This window comes from Puma concolor, chromosome E3, assembly GCF_028749965.1.
Source record: "Puma concolor isolate L17-30 chromosome E3, mPumCon1.1.hap2, whole genome shotgun sequence".
Taxonomy (NCBI): Eukaryota; Metazoa; Chordata; class Mammalia; order Carnivora; family Felidae; genus Puma; species Puma concolor.
The window spans coordinates 14,636,722-14,656,767 of NC_141682.1; the positions used below are offsets into that span (position 1 = coordinate 14,636,722).

General features: G+C 49.5%; 1 protein-coding gene across 2 annotated transcripts in view; it reads left to right on the forward strand.

The window, feature by feature from the left end:
- Positions 1 to 20,046, forward strand: part of GALNT17 (polypeptide N-acetylgalactosaminyltransferase 17) — a 447,627-nt gene that overhangs the window by 218,662 nt on the left and 208,919 nt on the right. For both annotated transcript variants that reach the window (XM_025923309.2, XM_086691905.1), the window contains exon 4: positions 16,098 to 16,272. In XM_025923309.2, the coding sequence (XP_025779094.1) occupies positions 16,098 to 16,272 (175 nt within the window). The remainder of the gene's footprint in view (positions 1 to 16,097; positions 16,273 to 20,046) is intronic.

Genomic DNA, 20,046 nt, shown 5'->3' on the forward strand with positions numbered 1-20,046 from the left:
ATATTAAAAAAGAAATCAGTGTTTTCGGGGTTTATGCTTCAGGGAAGCATGTCACATTCGTGAGGTAAATTCATCTCCCCCCCCCAAATTCCATATTAATTTTTAATAATTAAAAAAAAATTAACGTTTGTTCATTTTTAAGAGTCAGAGAGAGACAGAGTGTGAGGGAGGGGGCAGAGAGAGAGGGAGACACAGAATCTGAAGCAGGCTCCAGGCTCCGAGCTGTCAGTATAGACCCCGACGAGAGGCTCGAACTCACGGACGGTGAGATCGTGACCTGAGCCGAAGTCGGACGCTTAACCCACTGAGCCACCCAGGCACCCCAGTTTTTAAGAACTTTTAATATGGATTGATAAATTGCTCTCCAGATATGTGGTCTGTCCCACGAGAAGGATATCAAAGTGTCTTTCTCTGCATTCTCATCGACACTGATTCATTATTTCTTTTTTGTCTTTACGGTTCTGATGAGTGAAAAATGACATACTTTTAAATCTACGTTTTTTTTTTAACCCTAGTGATGACGGGAACTTTTTCAAATGGTTAATTGTCTTTATTTTGATAGAGATTTGCCAGTTGATGACCCCTCATTTCTTTTTCTCCTGGAGAATTTGTCTTCGCTTTACTGAATTGTGAGAACTTTATAGATATTAAATAAACTTCTTCCACAGTCATCTGATGGGCGTTTCTCCCCAACCTGTGCTTTTGACTTTAATTTGTTTATTGTATTTTTTGACAAATATAAATTATACATTTCTACATAGATCCATTAGTCTTTTCTTTTAGTGACACCCTGAGAAAGTTACTCATCATCCTCAGGGGGCGCAAATATTCCTGCATATTTTCTTACAGGTAAATCGTTTTGTTTTTTTTCAAAATCAATTCCGTGGATTAAACATTTTCGTGTTCAGGTATAAGAGTTTCAGCCTGGAGACCCTGGTCTCAACATGTGCTTATCTCAATTTATTTAACACTCTATCCTTTAAGCACCGATTTGAGATTTCCTATTTTCATATGCTATCATATTTCAGATGTGGAAACATGGCGGCTGAATCACATGAGGACTGATTGGTTTTGGAAGAGGGGGAAGAGGAGGGAGGAGTTGTGGAGGGGTGTTGCCACAGGATGGGTATCGGTGCTACTCATTAAGAGGGGGAATGTAGGGGCGCCTGGGTGGCTCAGTCAGTTAAGCGTCTGACTTTGGCTCAGGTCATGATCTCGCGGTCTGTGAGTTCGAGCCCCGCCTGGGGCTCTGTGCTGACAGCTCAGAGCCTGGGGCCTGCTTCCGATTCTGTGCCTCCTTCTCTCTCTGCCCCTCCCACACTCATGCTCTGTCTCTCTCAAAAATAAACGAACACTGAAAGGATATGGCAGAAGTGGTGGGTATGGGAGGGGGACTGAGTTCACCTTTTTGGATATGTCAGGTGCAAATTCCTGTGGAAGTTCATTGTGCCTTCCAAACTCAGATGAGGGGTAACTTCAACCATCAAAATAGTGTTAATGGTGGGGCACCTGGGTGGCTCAGGGCGTTAAGTGTCCGGCTCTTGACTTTGGTTTAGGGCATGATCCCAGGGTCGTGGGATTGAGCCCCACCTTGGGCTCTGCCCTGGGCGTGGAACCTGCTTGAGAATCTCTCTCCCTCTGCCCTTCTCCCCGCCCCCTTCTCCTTCTCTCTCTCCAAAAGTGGCTTAAAATAGTACTGGAATAAAATAATATTAAAAGAACATTAGAGTCTTCTTCATTTCTACTGCATAATCCTTAATGCATTTTCAAATAGGTCTTCTCCATAGTTTTCAGCTAGTTTTTAAAAACTTCCCTCATTACCTTCTTTGTTCTTAAGCAATAGCATGTGGAGGAAAAAGCAGAGTCGAATCTGGTGTGGTGTCGGCCAAGGCACTTACCTTCTCCGGTGTTGAGTACTTTGGGGAGAGCAGTGGCTTTGAGGCAGGGTTTAAACTGTCAGCTTTAGAGTTAATCCTTGCAAAAGCCCACAGTGCAAGTCCCGGGAGGTATGACAAAGGATGTTCCCACTGAGGGTGCTCGCGGTGCTATTGGATTTGCCAGCTCCAGATCACTCTTGGACACTCTTCTGGGTGACCTCCCCTGGGAAGCCTTCCCGGATTTCCCAGCTGCGGCAGGGTTCGGGGCCTTTCGCCTCTGCTGCCCGGGCATCACTGTGGGGTTTGGCCCCCCACTTGGCCTGCCGCCTTGCTTTTGCGTATCTGCCCATCTCTGGACGGTCAGACCCTTGAGGGCAAGAACCACAGCTCCTTCTGCGCCGCCTTCCCAGGGCCCCCGCACGCTGCTGAGTTACAGCGATTGCTGAATATGTTCAGTTACTGCACGAGCGCGAAGCTTTCTTTTTTGTACTTCCTCGGACACCATCCTGGGAGGTTCTGCATTCGGCGTTGCTGTGCGTGTTTGGGCTTCGATGCTCTGGTTCTTGTGGTTTAGGTCTCAGAAAGCACTCATCTCCGGGAATCATCTCTTGGTGATCAGGACGGTTGTCCACCTGGTCCCTACTCCTTCCCTGGGGGACCAGCCCACCCGGTCAGGCTCTTCTCTTGGGTGGCGCATTCAGAGGGTGAAAGCAGAGTGGTTCGAGTTAGAAAACTTTTCTGCCTGGAAGGTTACACCCTCCGGACTTCCAGAAGGGATTTTGGAGACGGCGCGACGGCACTGTTTGCTTTTCTTCCTGGTTTATAATTGCGGGGATAGGAGGAGTCCTGTGTTTCTGGAAGATAACGGTTTCCCCTGTGTGGTGGAGGCTCTGAGTCAAGCAGCCAGGAGACATCTTGTTATCACGCAACTCCATGCCCCGTGCCGGGCCAGGCTTCCTTATTGGAACGTCACCTGCCTTTCCCCTTGCCTGTAAAGAGCCTTCCTAATCAGAAACAATGCTTGGTTTTGTCCCCTACCAGATCACCGCAGTGTGACGGCGTTTGCTCTGTGGGTCTGTAATCACAACTAGGTTGTGTATTTACATTTCCCCTCATGTATTTTCAGGCCACGAGGGGGAAAGATTAAGAAAGAGAGTGTAGGGGCACCTGGGTGGTTCATTGGGTTGAGCATCCGACTTCGGCTCAGGTCATGATCTCACAGTTCGTGAGTTCGAGCCCCGCGTCGGGCTCTGTGCTGACAGCTCATCGCCTGGAGCCTGCTTCGGATTCTGTGTCTCCCTCGCTCTCTGCCCCTCCCCCCCCCGAAAAATAAACATTAAAAAATTTAAAAAAGAGAGTTTGTGTGTCTTTACACTGGAGATCGTGAAAGAACCCCAGTGAAAGCTTCATAGTCTAACTGGCTTAAAAAAAATTTTTTTTTAAATGTTTATTTATTTTTGAGACAGAGAGAGACAGTGCATGAACAGGGGAGGGTCAGAGAGAGAGGGAGACCCAGAATCTGAAACAGGCTCTGGGCTCTGAGCTGTCAGCACAGAGCCCGATGCGGGGCTCAAACCCACGGACCACGAGATCATGACCTGGGCTGAAGTCGGACGCTCAACCGACTGAGCCACCCAGGCGCCCCCTAACTGGATTTAAAATTCACTACTAAGACAAAAACCCCTCGCTATTCTGAAACAACTATAAATTCGCAAGAGGTTGCAACAATGTATGAGAAGTCTTATGTGTCTCCACTCAGTTTCTCCCAATGGTTACCATCTTGCAGAACTCTAGTGGAGGCTTATAACAAGTGGGCTGACTTGGGTACCATCCACAGAGCTTAGTCTGATTTCACCAGTTGAACACGCATGTGTGTCTGTGTTGGTGCGTGTGTGTGGAGACAGTTCTGTGCAGTTTTATCACAGGTGTGGATTCCTATAACCAAACACAATTAAGGTACAGAGCTGTCCTGGCACCTCAACGCTCCCCGACGCTCTCCTTCGATACCCCTGACAACCACTGATCTGTTCTCCAGCCTATAGTTTTGCTGTTGCAAGACTGTTCCCTCGGTTGAGCCGTACGGTATCGAATCTTCGTGATTGGCTTTGTACACGCCGCATGAGTCCCCCAAGATCTGTCCACGTTGCGGGGTGCAGTGAGTTCATTCCTTTTGACTTCTGCACAGAGTTCCGTGATACAGCTTCACCACAGTCTGTTTGACCCCTGGCCCATCGGAGGACACTTGGGTTGTCTCAGTTTGGGGGTTTTGCAAATAAAGTTGCTATCAGTGTTTGCGTACAGATGTTTGTACGAAAAGCAATATTTGTCTCGGTGCCCAAGAACACAACTGCTGAGTCTTATGATGCCTGCAGGTTCAAACGAGCTCTTTTGGTCATTTATTCCATTTGGGTGACATCCCCTCGGTGCAAAATCCGATTAACTCTTGGTCTTCCAACCCAGCCTCCCGTGGAGGAGAAGTTTCTGTTTTAACCTTGGTGTCCTGACTGTAGTGCCAAAGGGGATAGTTGCACTCTACAAGAACCAGAAGTTATCTAGAATATGTGTTGAAATGTGTGCCTCCTGGTCAGACTTTGGGTTCACACTGATAGGAACCCAGTAAGAATGCTGGAGGGTCCGACGCATCCCAGTGATAAGAGTGAGGTTGGGCTAGGGGCCAGTCAGCCCCAGGCATTTAAAAGTGTTTGCGAATGACTGGCCGTCTCCAGAGAGATTTGGGACATATGGAAATAGGAAGAAGATACAGTGGGGAGACGTTCTCAAATAGAGGCAGGGAAGCTTGGGGCACACAGAGGGAAGGGTGTAGATGGGATTTGACGTGTGAGAACTGATGGGTGGACTGGAGTTTCAGAGAGAGGGCATCTCAGATATTGAGAGCCTCACCGAGCCACAGGATTAAGGAAGGAGAGTGTTGATGTTCTCCAGCAATGCTATGCAGCCTCAGAGCAAGAGGGATGCCGAGGGCTGCTTGAACAGCCCAGCCCGGGTTGGGGATCTGCCAGGATAGAGGTGGGACAGGTGGAGATGTGGAGCAAGGAAGCCCAGGGATGGTTGAAATAGTTGTCAGGACGACCAAATAAAATCACTTTCACCTTTGTTCCTCCAAGAGCAGTGTTCCAGCTTTGACCATATTTTATTGGAAAAATGAGCTGGGTACTTGAGTTGGCATTGACACGAGTGTCTGTAGATTACTTTAGCCCCAAGCTCTGGTCTGCTTGCTCTGGTCTCAGGCTATGCTACGGGGTCTGGAAAGGCCCGTGACCAAGACCAGCAGAGAGCCTAGAGCAAACCCTTTACTTACTCTCACCCTTATGTCCTTATGGCAAGATGGCTGCCTTCAGAGTCATGAGGGTAGGTCCCGACTGGCCACCGATTTCCTGCTCTTCTCACGCGCGAGAGAGGACAACCAGCTGCCAGTAGTTCACCCCCGAGGGATGTACAAATGCAGAGTGGGTGTCATTCGGCAGCTCAAGATGAGTGCTTCTGACCAGGCGTGGCCCTGCCTCCCCAGGTGCCCCTGGCTCGGTGTAAATGCAACACAAATACGTCCGGCCCCACAGCACTCCCTCTTCGCGAGACCTTGCCGTTTTCATTCTTTTTCCACATCAAAACATCCCTGCCCTGTGTCGCCAGCATGCTCCTGTGCAGTAGTCCAGCTCATATCTGTTCTGCCCGGTCCGTGCCTGTAGTCTACATTTGGATGGTCACCTGGGTTAGCAGAGACACACGAGGTTCTGCAGGCCTTCGGGACCCTAACAAAAGCTGTTTACAGAAACACTGTCGTGCTACGTGACGCTTCAACACGCGCCGTTGTTTTGTGAGCACGCACGAGCGTCTTCCTTGTGCGTAGGATCCGCGCTGCCGTTGACCTTGGAGCATTCAGGGCTCTGAATGCAGAGTCCCCAAATGCTAGGGAAGAGGGGGCTGACCAGATGCCTTGCTCTAAGTTATTGCATTCCTGGGCTTGCCAATAGCATTTAAAGAAAACTCGAAGTGACCAAGCGCCAAGATGTGACCCCGTTGTCTCCAAGGCTTCGTGTTTCTTGTGTTCTGTTTTGCTCTCCCCCCCCCCCCCCCCGCCCCACCCCTGCCCTTAATGATGGTGACTTTTGCTATTTCAAGGAAAAATTTTTGCCGGCTTCAGAGCATTCAGAATCAATATCACAGTAAATAAGAAACATAATGAAAGAAAAACACACTCCAGCCTGTCGACAAATTTTATCGCTTAAATTCACACGTTATTATTAGAATCAGCTGCAAATACCAGACTTTCGACTGCCTTTTGATGGGGCAAGGTAGGAGAATGCTCTTTTATTTATTTATTTATTTATTTTTAAATTTTTTTTTTCAATGTTTATTTATTTTTGGGACAGAGAGAGACAGAGCATGAACGGGGGAGGGGCAGAGAGAGAGGGAGACACAGAATCTGAAACAGGCTCCAGGCTCCGAGCCATCAGCCCAGAGCCCGACGCGGGGCTCGAACTCACGGACCGCGAGATCGTGACCTGGCTGAAGTCGGACGCCTAACCGACTGCGCCACCCAGGCGCCCCGGAGAATGCTCTTTTAATTTGGGGCAGCAACTTGGAGGCACCATCTATGGGCATTATGATGTTTCCCATTTGGGCTACTTGTCTTTTTTTTTTTTTTTTTTTTTTTTTTAAGGTGAAATTTAAATGGAAGAAACAGTGGAGAGGAATTTCTTAACAAAGGAATTGAAATCAGGGATGGCTTTCCTTTTCAAAGCGCCTCTCATGAATGCACAACTCTGTGTGATATATTTAGTTTAACACTTTGGTATTTTGTGCCTCACATCCCTTTTCTTGCTTCTTTTCGTCTTTTGCTTTCTTTGGTCCTTGCTTTGATCTCGCTATGGAATAGCCTTTAAAACGCTTTCACACACAGCAAAAACATCTCTTTTTAATCTCCTCCATTCTTGCTGAAGTTTTCTGCTCCCGCCTCTTTTTTTTTTTTTTTTTTATTCTTCCGTCCCATAGTCAGAAAATGCATTATTTAAGTCACAAAGCTGAGAGCTGCTCAGAGAGTAAAATATACATCATAGCTGCCTTCTGTGTTATTTCAGCATGCATTTTCGCATGCTCGCTTTCTCTCCATGGCTGTTCGTAAAGGCCAGGATTTCAGAGATAGTGGAGAAGGGACCCTGAGTCACTGCTGTCCCTTCAGGGTCTGGTGGGACAGTCTGGAGGAGCTCAGGGTTCAGCAGGTTCTTCTAGATGCCTCCCAGCCCTTTTGAGCCTCTCCATCAGCCATGGGCTCGTTCTCTGGAGAGGGCCAGCCGGCATCCATGGACAGGTGCCTAGAAAGGTAAATGCATGTACCAAGCCCAGAGGGAGTGAATGGATGTTCCAGAGTTACAGAGAGGGCCAGTTCCAGGACAAACCTGGAGCCTCAACGGCCTTGTGTGAGGTGCAATTCTATGTGAGCAGACGAACAACGTCGGGTTTCACAGCCTCGCATCCACAGGAATCGGAGGCAGGATGACAGAGAGCACGGCCATGTCACTTACACTTACAGTCACTGCGTGACTTTCGGTAAGGACTTTACCCTCTCTGTGCCTCCTTTTCCCCACTCATAAAATGGGGATAATAACAGAGTCATCATGCGGGTAAAAAGAGTTGATCCAGCCGAAGTGGCCACAACAGTACGTGCAACTTCGTTCGTGCCAAGAAGTGTTAAATGTTAAAGCAAAAATTGAAAACAAATAAATGTTAAAACCCAAGGTGAGCACATCTGAATAGTGCCCGGGAGCATCTCGTGATTAGCTGACTCTCTCAGTCAGCTTGCTTAGCAGTTTCAGCATCTAGACGTTTCATTATAGATACGGACGAGCATAGTGTTTGAAATGTTTGAAAAGTCGTAATTATTAGTGAAAAGGAACTCTGCATCCGTGAAGTCGGCCTGGCCAGGGTGTGCTCAACTCTGAAGCTAATGAAACTGATGTTTGGGGACCTCTCCCTGGCTCGGTCCCCCTGACAATGTGTTCATCCCAAAGCCCTTGTGTTTTTGGAAAACGTATGAAAGAGAGATTTTCTTTTCCTGAAAGACGATCTTCCAAATTTTGCAAACTTTAGGTCCTCCAAAACCCAGATTTGTTTCTGGAACTTAATATCTCCATTTGACCAACGTGAAGCCCTTGTATATAGTTCACAGCCAGGACAGGCAACCAGGTTTTTCCACCTTCCCTTTTTTAACTTTAAAGGTAATTTTAAAAAAAAAAAATGCCTTATTTGGGGGCACCTGGGTGGCTCAGTTGGTTAAGCGTCCGACTTCGGCTCAGGTCACGATCTCACGGCTCAGGGGTTGGAGCCCCGCGTCCAGTCTGCTGCCGTCCGCAGAGTCTGCTTCAGATCCTCTGTCCCCCTCTTTCTCTGCCCCTTCCCCCTCTCAAAAATAAATCAAGATTTTTAAAAATCTTATAAAAAAAAAAGACACTGCAGAAATGTAGGGCATCGTGACTAATGGCTGCTAAAACCCTGTGTTGAAGACCGTGTTTTCTCCCTGAGTGATCTTAATGCCCCCAAGCGCAGTGAGCTGAAAGTTTTCATCAGGGATGGAGAGGAGGCTGGTGCCAGGGGATTCTAGGGGTATGACACCGATCCAAGGGCTGGGCCCTCTCCTCAGAGAGGCCAGAACCCCATTCACGGAGCCTGGAGTTGCTTTGGGAACAAGCTTCCGGCCAGATGACCCAAATGAGGGTTGGAAAAGCAAACTGGCAGCAAAATACAGAAGCAGATCTTCGGTGAGGCCAGGTGTTAACGTTCACACTGAAAACACCTCTCTTTCCCCAACTTCCAAGTTGACTCCTGCTTGCACACCGAAAGGCCACATGCTGTGCGATTCCATTTTTATGAAATATCCAGAAGAGGTAGATTCCTAGAGATGGAAAGCAGATTAGTGGGTGCCAGGAGCTGAAGTGGGGATAGAAAGTGGAGAGGGACAGCTCAGTGGGTGCAGGGTTTACGTTTGGGGTCATGGAAAGTTCTAGAACCTGATAGCGGTGATGGTTGCACCACACCGTGAATGCGCAGAATGCTACTGAATCGAACACTTCAAAAACAAGCAAAAATGGTTGATCTCGTGTCATAAAAACAATGAAAACGAATCCATCTGTGCTTTCGAGAAGTTTTGGGTTCGTGTGAGAACCGTCTGGGGCGCTGGTCAACCCTGCGAATGCCAACTAAATGAGAAACTCTTCGGGTGTGCCTGGGGACCCGCATGTGCACAAGCTCCCAAGTGATTCCCTGGTAGGGACCCCATTCTAAGGAAGGCTGGCTTTGAGGCAAGCGCTTTTTGGGTTTTTTTGCTCTTAATCGGAACATGCCATATGTGCTGTTTTCTCATCACAGCTGTCGCAACCCATGCATTGCCAGCTAGCGGCATGCCCAAAGCTCAGCAGCCGCTGGCAGGGAGATGCATTGGTTATAAGTGGCTGTGGTGGTGACAGTGGCACTGACGGTGGCAGATGTAATATTGGTAGAATTGTGGCACTCGTAGCGATAGTAAGAGGAGTCATGGGAATGAGGCCAGAGTCCGGGAACACATGAGGTCCTCATCAAGGGACTGACGTAATTGTGAGGTCGCTCCGCGCAGGGGTGACCGGCAATGGGGATCCAGTTTTGGAAAGACAGACCCTTGCCGTGTAGACTGAGGTCACCTTCAAGGAGCTCAGTCTTTCAGATGAGGCAAGATGAGGCAGAGATGGGCGGTGGCACCCCTGGGATTCTGGGACTTCTGCTCAGTTCGGATGAGTCCTGTTGCACACGCAGGGACGGATTCATGCGGACAGCGTTGCAGAGGTGGTCGTCTCTAAGCCAGAGCCGCCCAAAGGGTATTCATCAGGAGGGTGGCAGGAATAGCCCTTGGGAACTTGTTAGAAATGCGAGTTCTTGGACCACGCCCCAGACCTACTGGTGATTCTGATGCAGGTCAACACTTGAGAGACGCTCATCTAAGCTTAGACTCATTCTCCTGTTGCCATTTTCTTGAGAATTAGGACATTCGGTAAGTCTCATCGCCAAGACATAATAACCGAGTGAGGGTTGAGAGGCACAGACGTGGCCCAGCCCTGGGCCACCTGGCCACCTCCAAGTTTACATCTCTGTGGCACCGAGGTGTTCGGGAACAGGGAGAGATGGTCCTCAAGATCAACACTTGCTTCCGAGCAGGGTTTAGACACGGGACAGATGGTTTATTTTCTAATATCCCTGAAAGTGTGGGATCTAGATATAACTCTGTAATAATGTTTCCGCTGTAGTTCTCAGTCTTTATAACTTTCTTGTTGCCAATATGTACTCCTTAAACCTGGATGACAGGTGCTGCTTTCACTGGTAAGAACAAGATTTATCTCTCTTCTGGTCCCTTCTGATCACAGGCGGTGTCTGCTTCTTCCCTCTTGACCTCCCCAAATGCTATTTACTGAAACCTTAAGAAACACAAAGATTCCCAAATGACTCTGGACCAATTTAGTAGTGGATTTTATAACACTGGAAGGCAAACATTTATTTTCGCAGACATGAGGTTTGGTTTCTTTTCTCCGCTTTTGCTGGTGAGAAAAATAACGTGTAAAATGTTTTTCTTCCTGTTAGGATAATATCCAAACGTGGTTTCGTCTGTCAAGGATGATAAAGGATCTTAGGTGGTGGAGATGACATTTTTTAGCACTGTCAGGTTGGGGTCACCTTAGCATTGTCACCTTCCCCGGTGAGCCTGGGGCCTCGATTTTACTTGGGTTGACTTGTGGGCTCTCTCGCTTGAAGGCGATTTCCGAATCTCAACACCCCAATGCCTCAGACTGTTAAAACTGTGTTCCTCCGGGATTAGTCTTTCTGGAACTCTCCTGAGCTGTCCTACTCATCCACTTCTCTTGATGCGAACCTATCCCTGCAGGGCACAGCTGTTTCCAGAAGGGAATTCCTTTTCCTCTCTGGTCCCGTCAGGAGCCTACTGTTTGTCTAGATCTCTGGGCCATTCTCAGCTCTCATTTGACTTTCGTGACATTGGATGTTGGGTTACTCTTTGAGGATAAGAACTGTGTCATCCTCAGCCGTGCAGGTACCCTGTATGTATTTGTGGGATGGGTACACGTGTCTTCCTTTTTGGAAACTCCACCCTTGACGGGATTCCGCCCCCGTGACGCTGTTCGAGCCAGCCTTGCTCCTTAGCTCTCCTTCCTGCCTCCTTAACGGGCATGTGTCCCAGCGTACTGTTCCAAGTCCTCGCTCCATCTCCTGGCATCTGCAGTCTCTCCTATGGCATCATATCTCACCGTTGCGTCCCCTACACTCTGTGCCTTTCTTGTCACCTCTGGGTCACATGTTTGGTTCAACAGTCTACCCGAATGTCTGCCGGCACCTCAGCCTGTCCCCAGGCTGTTCTACTTTTCTTCTTTAATCTCTTTTTTAATTAGTGACATCTTCCCCGTCCCCCAGACACTAGTGATTCCGCGGTACCTAAGAAGACCGCTTCTACGCTTCCGTATTTCACTGCGTGTTTACGTATCCTGGGGTAGTTAGCACACATGTCCAAACCTTCCGCTTAACTCGAACACTACCTTCTTCGTGGGCACCCCCAACCAAAATACTGTCTCCCTCTTCGTAGCACTTCCTTCTGTGGCCATTTGTCTTGGGCCATCAACTCCATTTTTCTTGTCACACTGAATGCCGTCAGTTATGGAACATCTTGCACGTGCTTAACTAGATTGTAAGCGCCTGGGGGAAGCAGATTGTGTCTGAAGCGATTTTTAAAGGCAAGCGAGGGCACGAGCCACTACCTTCTGAAGTACAGAGCCACGTACAGGGACTGGGAAAAGAAGCCTGACCAGTGCCATTTGTTCCCGGATCCTGCTGTGATCCCCCAAAAGCCCATAGACCGACACTTCTGTTGCATTTAGAACAACGTGTCCCCAAACCTTGTAAGTGGGGGTGGTGTCTACCCCTACGTAGGCGACCCTCAGACTTCAAAATGACATTGACTAGCTAGAAAGAGAAGCTGTCAGTCATGGGAAGTTATAAAATTGACCTCTATCGGTAATATTAATAGACCGATCATTGTTAGAAGTGACTTTTATTGAATGCTTACTACTAAGGATTAATGTGTTCATGTAACATCTCATTTAACAGCCCTAGGGCCGGTACTGAGGCATTATCCCTCTATACTTTTCAAAGCCTTTTAATGCCCGTATCTCAGGAGCCTTGAGGTGTAGAAGCCAGTGGTCTTGAGTGACACTGTCCCGTCATTCTCTCCACCCTGGAGTCGTAGTCACAACCACTGAGCAAATGAGGAAAGCCCTCGGCATTTGGACACAGTGACTGGCACGTATGGGAACGGACACCCAGTTCCCAAGCAGAGCCACAGTGAGGTCCCAGGCAGCCAAAGGGTAACCGTGCCTGTGGGTCTCCTAGCGGGTGCTTAACACGCAGCGCTCAGAGCGTCCTCCCTGCACTTACGGAGATTCCCAGAATTCCTCCCACCGTGGGCCAATCCAAGCAAACGGGCCGGTCTCCCATTATACCTTTCTGTAGGCGCGGTGCCCACGCGGGATCCAGCGCCTTCCGTGGCACGTCCCTCCATCCCCTGCCCACCCACCCGGTACTCACGAGGAGGACTGAAAAACCAAGCAGGCATGGCCTGCCCAACTTTCTTGCTGGAATTCTTGTTCTGAGAAATGTAATTAACAGACAGGACAACCCAGCCAACATTCAGTCAATAGATGGTTTCTAGAAGCCGAGGACTCTTTGGGCACCCCAGTCCCATGTATTTGGTCATCTTCTCTCACTTACCGTGAGTGAAGAGGGTCCCCACAGCCTGGCTTCTCCACCAGCTCCCTCCCCAACCCTGGGGTGACGGCACGGATATTAGCAATACTGGTGAGACCAGTTGGTGAAGACGTTGACGCTAAGTATCTTGTTTTTTAAGTTTATTTATCTATTGAGAGACAGAGAGAGGGGGGAGAGAGTGCGGGTGGAGGAGGGGCAGGGAGAGAGTGAGAGGAGTCCCAAGCAGGCTCTGCGCTGTGAACACAGAGCCTGACGTGGGGCTTGAGCCCATGAACGAGGAGATCGTGACCTGAGCCCGGACCCAGAGTCAGACGCTTAACCGACTGTGCCGCCCAGGTGCCCCAACAATAAATAACTTCTTGAGGGTGTGTGATGTGCCAAGCATGCACCAAGGAAGCCCTGTGCATTTTGAGCTTAGTGGTTCTCAAAGTGGTTCCCCATAGCACAGCATGGGCACCCCCCCCCCCCCCGCCCCGGGTCTTGTTAGAATCACAGATTCTCATGGCCCCCCCCGGGGGGCCCCGTTGATCAAGCATACGATTCTTGCTTTCGGCTCGGCTCGTGATCTCAGGGCCCCGGAGATCAAGCCCTGCTCCAGGCTCTGCACTGACAATACGGAGCCCGCGTGGGATTCTCTCTCTCTCTCCCTCTCTCTCTGCTCCTCCCTCACTTGCATGCATGTGTGTGCACATGGGCACATATTCTCTCTCTCAAAAATAAATAAATAAATAAATAAATACATATTAAAAAAAGAAGAAGAAGAAAAGAAACACAAACACTCAGGCCCCACCCCTGACCTTCTGAAAATGAAACTGTGGGGGAGGGGCTCAGCAATCCGTTTCAGCCCCTCCAGCTGATCCCTCCGCTTTGAGAGCCGTCGTTCTAGTGTAGAGGCCCTTTTCCATCTTGGGTGCAGCTTCCTCAGGCCCCCTGGGTGGCTCTGAAACCTCTCCATGTGCTCTCCACCATGTGGATGGAAAGAGGGAACATTCTTACCAACGCCGGCTACCTACTCAGGGTTGAGCAGATAATTACACTGTGCCAGCGATCATTCTAGGCATTCAGTCTCTCTCTCTCTTTTTTTGTTTCAAAGAGAGACGAGAGTGCACACTCATGGGCAGGGGAGGGGCAGAGGGAGAGGGAGAGAGGGTCTCAAGCAGGCTCCACGGTGTCCGTGCAGATCCCGACACAGAGCCCGATCTAACAACCGCAGGATCATGACCTGAGCCGAAATCAGGAGTCAGACGCTCAAGCAGTGAGGCCACCGGGCGCCCCGGCGTTCTGTCTACATTGACTGGTTCACTCCTTATCACCACCGTATGAGGTTCTTACTCTGATTATCATCGCCTTGTGCAGATGAGGAAATTGAGGCATGCACGGATCGGGTGAATCACCCAGGTGCACTCAGGTGATAAATGGCAGCGCTAGGCTCTGAACCCCCGACGGTCTGACTCCAGTGTAAATACCCAAGTGCACCTTATATCTCCTTAGAGGTTTCTGCCCCTTCCCCACTCAGGTTCCAATTTCCCTCCTTTCCAAACTAATACTCCCCTGTATCAGTTTTCTTGGGCTTCCATGACAAGGGACCACAGACGGGGGGGCTTAAGCAACAGAAATTTACTTTCTCACATTTCTGGAGGCAGCAAGTCCAAGATCAAGGTGTGGGCAGGGCTGGTGTCTCCTGAGGCCTCTCCCCTTGGCTTTCAGATGGCCACCTTCCCGCTGTGTCCTCTGCGTGCATGGCCCCTGGTGGCTCCAAATCTCTTCTTACAGGAACACCGGTCAGATTGAATTAGGACCATATTAACAACCTCATTAAATTCTTGTTTTTTGTTTTTTGTTTTTTGGTTTTTTTTAGTGTTTATGTAGTTTTAGAGAGTATGAGCAGGGAAGGGACGGAGAGAGAATCCCAAGCAGGTCTGCCCTGTTAGCACAGAGCCTAAGGGGCTTGATCTCACGAGCCATGAGATCATGACCTGAGCTGAAATCGAGAGTCAGACGCTTAACTGACTGAGCCACGCAGGTGCCCCCAACCTCACTTAAAATTAATCAGCTCTTTAAAGTCCCTATCTGCAAGTATGATGATATTCCGAGGAAGTGGGGGTTAGGGCTTTGACAGATGAATTTGGGGGGTACACAGTTCAGCCCGTATCGTTCCTGTGTCTCCACCATCCGTGCATTTGGCTGACAGGACCCATTCCGTGTCTCTGTGCCTTGGGGACTCTCTGGTTCCCATCCGTCTGCACACCCCGTGCTCTATATTTCCTCCTGGGTCACCTGACTGCATCCTTCCCGGGGAACAACAGCCGTGACCTAGAGAGCTCAGCCTCCACCTGTGCTCAAAAGTATGGCTCTAAGCTCCCCAAGGTGCCGTGTGTAATTAGGAAGAGAGACGTCTGTATGACGTCTATCAACACAACCTTTTGGGGTTTCTCTGGAGTGAAGTCAGGGGTAACTGTATCTCTTAAGGCATTGTTTGCGGGCTGTTTGCATCAGAATCATCTGGACTGCTAGCGACCTCCAGCATGAGTCTCTCCAAGAGGGGGTCCTTGCAGTGTGCCTGTCTCTGAATCCCCTGCCAGGCAGCCCCTCCCCCCGCCCCACCTGGTGACTCTCTGCACAGAGAGGCATCAACCGCCCCGTCTGCGATGTCAGGCACCTTTGGCTGTGTCTCAGCTCCTCCCGTTTCTAGGTGTGTGACCTTGGGACAAGTTAGCCACCCTAATTGTGTTTCTTAATTGGCAAGGTGGAATTAATGGGATTAATCTAGCTACCTCCTAGGTTGGGGTAAGGATTAATTTAGATCATATAAAGAAAGCACTCTCCACCACCTGCTTGTTGCAGAAGGGAAAGCGTTCAGTTTCTGGTAGCATTACTCCTGCTGCCATGGCACTACCAGGAAAAGATTGCTTTGTTATCCTAAGACCAAAGTAACAACCTTGTTAACTTTGCGTCTGATGCGTGACTGTGGGTTTGGACCACCCAGGCCATGTCCTATAAGAGCCAGTGTGTGTGTGCAAACGGGAAAACCCATACAGAAGTTGATAAACAGGACCCAGGGGACAGTAGGAGGGCAGGAATGCTGGCCTCCAAAGGAGGAAAGACCACCGAGAAAACAAGCCTCGAGAGACATCTGGTGGCCTGCGGCAGTCAGGATGTAACAGCCAGGCGCGGATTCTGTCCAGCTGTCTACCTTGGATGCTGGGAGGACGTTGCCGTCCCGGGTCAGGGTGTCGGCAATGTCTTCTGACTCTCAGGCTGCCTGAGTTGTCTTTTCTGCTGAGATCACCAGCGTGCCAACTCTTCCGCGTCTCCAGCGTTCCTGGAGATCTTGTTGGCATCACGGCGGGTTGGACACACGTTTGAAGTGACACGGTTATGGACCTTCTTGCATTTTGTCATTTGTAGAGGAGCTGAAGGCCCCGCTGGAAGAGTACGTCCAGAAGCGCTACCCTGGGCTGGTGAAGGTGGTACGCAACCAAAAAAGAGAGGGCCTGATCCGAGCTCGCATCGAGGGCTGGAAGGCGGCCACTGGCCAGGTCACTGGCTTCTTCGATGCCCACGTGGAATTCACAGCTGGCTGGTAGGTCACAAGCTGGACCCTGGGGGCACCCGGCACCTGAAGTAGGCTGGTCGGGAGGAGCTAGAATCTGGGAGGTGGAAACGTTGCCTGTTCCTTCTGGGGCTAGTAGAACAGTGGAGAAGGGCTGGTTGACAAAGAAGGTGAGAGCCATACTGTGGGATAAAACTGGGAAGCAGGGAGAAGTTTGCTGTCTACCCGGTTCTCTGTTGTTGTGGCCTCCACCAACCACCACCACCATCGTCATCAAAATACCCGGTGAAGGGGCGCCTGGGTGGCTCAGTTGGTTGGGCGGCCGACTTCGGCTCAGGTCATGATCTCTCGGTCCGTGAGTTCGAGCCCCGCGTCGGGCTCTGTGCTGACAGCTCAGAGCCTGGAGCCTGTTTCGAATTCTGTGTCTCCCTCTTTCTGACCCTCCCCCGTTCATGCTCTGTCTCTCTCTGCCTCAAAAAAATAAATAAACGTTAAAAAAAAAATTAAAAAAAAAAATACCCGGTGAAAATGACACACTGATTGGACAGAACTCGAGATGATCCTTGTCAAGGGGATGAGACAGCCATGTCTCTTCTCTTCTCCCACTTTGTTTGTTCCCTTTTCTGAGGAGGATGGTTGAGTGCTATTTGGAGGGAAGAGATCCATTTATAATTCCACCTACTCGGGTAAAGCCTCCTGGAACATAAGGGATTATCTTTAACATCGTTTGGAGGAAGGGAAGGGTGGATCTCTGCAAATGTGGCCCCGATGGTTTCCCAGGTGAAAAGAACAATCTGGGAGAAACTGGAGGCCACCCAGAGAGGAGAAGACTTAGGACTGCAAGAATCGTGAAGCATCAGAACGCCCAAACCTTCAGTGGGCATGCTTACGGCTGAAAAGCCCGGTCATGTGGCTGTGACTGACTGCCCAATGGGAAACCGAGTCAGAGGTGAAATAACCTGGGTTCAGTTTGCTTACTTCCTAAGAAGCAGAGTCTTTAATTTCACAAACCCTGCTTGTAACCTGTGTTAACTCAGTGGCACCATCTTGAATATGATCTTGAACTTGATCTTGATCTCGAACTTGAATACCGTTCGTGGTACCAGATCGGAAGAGCCAGTACCCCGTTGCCCATTAAACATTATAAAATCTGTTTTTCTTCATTTGCAACACATCTTAGAATCCCTTAAGGGCCGGACCAAAGGAGAATGGCTATCACTTGGGCACGTGACGATCTGCATCCTGGGGTCACAGGTAACACAGGCCCGTTCAAGCGCACATGGCTGTCCATTGCCGTCTCAGACACCAGTGTCCTGCCTGATTTTTCTGCCACCGTTAGACCCTGGTGACACACAGCTGTAGGTTTGCAGCCCTGATCTCCTCTAAGCTTCAGGGTTGTTTATCTCTTAGAGCGATGGTTGTCAGAGTGTGGTTCCCCGGACCAGCAGTGCCATCGGGAACTTGCTGGAGAGGCAGAGTTGGGGGCTCCCCTCAGACCTGTGAAATCAGAAGCTCTGTGTGGGTCCAGCACTCTGTTTTAGCCAGTGCTCCAGGGACCTCTGAGGCTCGCTCGGGTTTGAGAAGCGTTGAGCTGGAAGCCTTCTGAACAGAGGCCCTCGAATGTTCCATGTGGAACTTCTTGCCTTTATTTGCCACATCCTTGCCTGCCCGTTTCTTTTCTGTCAAAACTGGCAACTCTTCCCGCGTCCCTCTCATTGGCTCCTTCCGTCCCCATCACGTTACCCACCCGGTCAACCTTCGCCCATCTGCCCTTCTCCCTTGGCGTTGACCTCCGCTCGCCCATCCTCCATCTTCATCACCATGCCCCTCAACGAATAGCGGGCTGCTGGAATCCTCCTTGGATGCCTACCACTGTCCCAAACACTGTCCTAGGCTGGGGTTGGGGTCACCAGCTGTTGGGACTGGCCTGGTGCTGAGGGATTTCCCAAAACGCAGGACTTCTAGTGGTAAAACCCGAACAGTCCCAGGCAAACTGGGACAGTTGGTCACTCGGCTGCGGTTCAGAATCTGACAAGATTCGGTATCTGCCCTCAGGTAGTCCGTAGTCTAACTGGTCTCTGTGAGAGAGAGGCTGTGGTCCTTCACACTCAGCTTCCACACGTCCTCTGCATTCTGAGACCCAAGGAGGTCTTTGTTGTGACTTTAGGTACCTTACTAAAGTCAATGGGATTGGTAATAGCGACTTTTATTTATTCAGGAAAAAAAAATGTTTTTTTAATGTTTATTCATTTTTGAAAGACAGACAGAGACAGAGCACAAGCAGGGGTGGGGCGGAGAGAGAGGCGGACACAGAATCTGAAGCAGGCTCCAGGCTCCGAGCTGTCAGCACAGAGCCCGACGCGGGGCTCGAACTCACCAGCGGTGAGATCGTGACCCGAGCCGAAGTCAGACGCTTAACTGACTGAGCCACCCACGCACCCCTGTAATAGCAGCTTTTAAAACTGGCATCAGTTTTAGAATATTTGCTGAAACGTAGTTCAGAAAAGAATGGACGTTTGGGTTCAGTGGCTTATAATTTGTAACTCTAAAATGGCTTCATTCTGTACGGATTACACACATGGCCATTTACGCAAAGTCCTTCCAAGACTAAGTACTTTTTGTTGAAGAAATTGGACTTTGTTCTCCCTTCTTGGAGGGCAACACTGATATTGAAGTTTTTAGAGCCTGTCACCTCATATACATAAAATGGAAATACGACTATAGGAGACAACGTAGGAAATGAGTAATCGTGTATTTTATTTTATACGCCAGTCTGCTTTATGTGAAAATATTAGAGGTTTGAATCAGGACTTGTGGAAACTTAGAGCACTTAAGCTGTTCACCGTAAGGGGTAAACTAGGAATGGCTCAGGGGAGTGGTTGGACTACTTAAGTCTGCATTTGTTGCTGGGCTAATAAATACCGTTCAGACAGCCACCTAAGGAAAACCGAAATTTTGAAAAATAAGACCCGCAGATTAACAGTTGTTTGGAACGAGCGCTGGGCGTCGTGTGTAACCGATGGGCCACGGGGAATCTACCCCCAAAACCAAGGGTGCACCGCACACACTGTCTGTTAGCCAGTTTGCCAACAAATCACATTAAAAAGATAAAATAAAGTCTGCAGATTAGCAATCTGATCGTTGCTAAAGCGGGGCTGTTTTTGTTGATGGCTTTGAGGTAGCTCGGGTGGCACCCTAGATATGCTACAGTTCCCCCTGGGTTTTTTTTTTTTCTTTTCTAATATTTATCTATTTATTTTTAACATATAATGTATTGTCAAGTTAGCTAACCTACAGGGCACACTGTGGGCTCTTGGTTTTGGGGGTGGATTCCCGGGATTCATCGCTCGCTCCCTGTTTTTAAAATACAGGAAATTGGGGCGCCTGGGTGGCGCAGTCGGTTAAGTGTCCGACTTCAGCCAGGTCACGATCTCGCGGTCCGTGAGTTCGAGCCCCGCGTCGGGCTCTGGGCTGATGGCTCGGAGCCTGGAGCCTGTTTCCGATTCTGTGTCTCCCTCTCTCTCTGCCCCTCCCCCGTTCATGCTCTGTCTCTCTCTGTCCCAAAAATAAATAAACGTGGAAAAAAAAATTTTTTTAAATACAGGAAATTAAAAAAAAAATTTTTTTAACATTTATTTATTTTTGAGACAGAGAGAGATAGAGCATGAATGGGGGAGGGGCAGAGAGAGAGAGGGAGACACAGAATCTGAAACAGGATCCAGGCTCTGAGCCGTCAGCACAGAGCCCGACTCGGGACTCGAACTCAGGGGCCGCGAGATCGTGACCTGAGCTGAAGTCGGACGC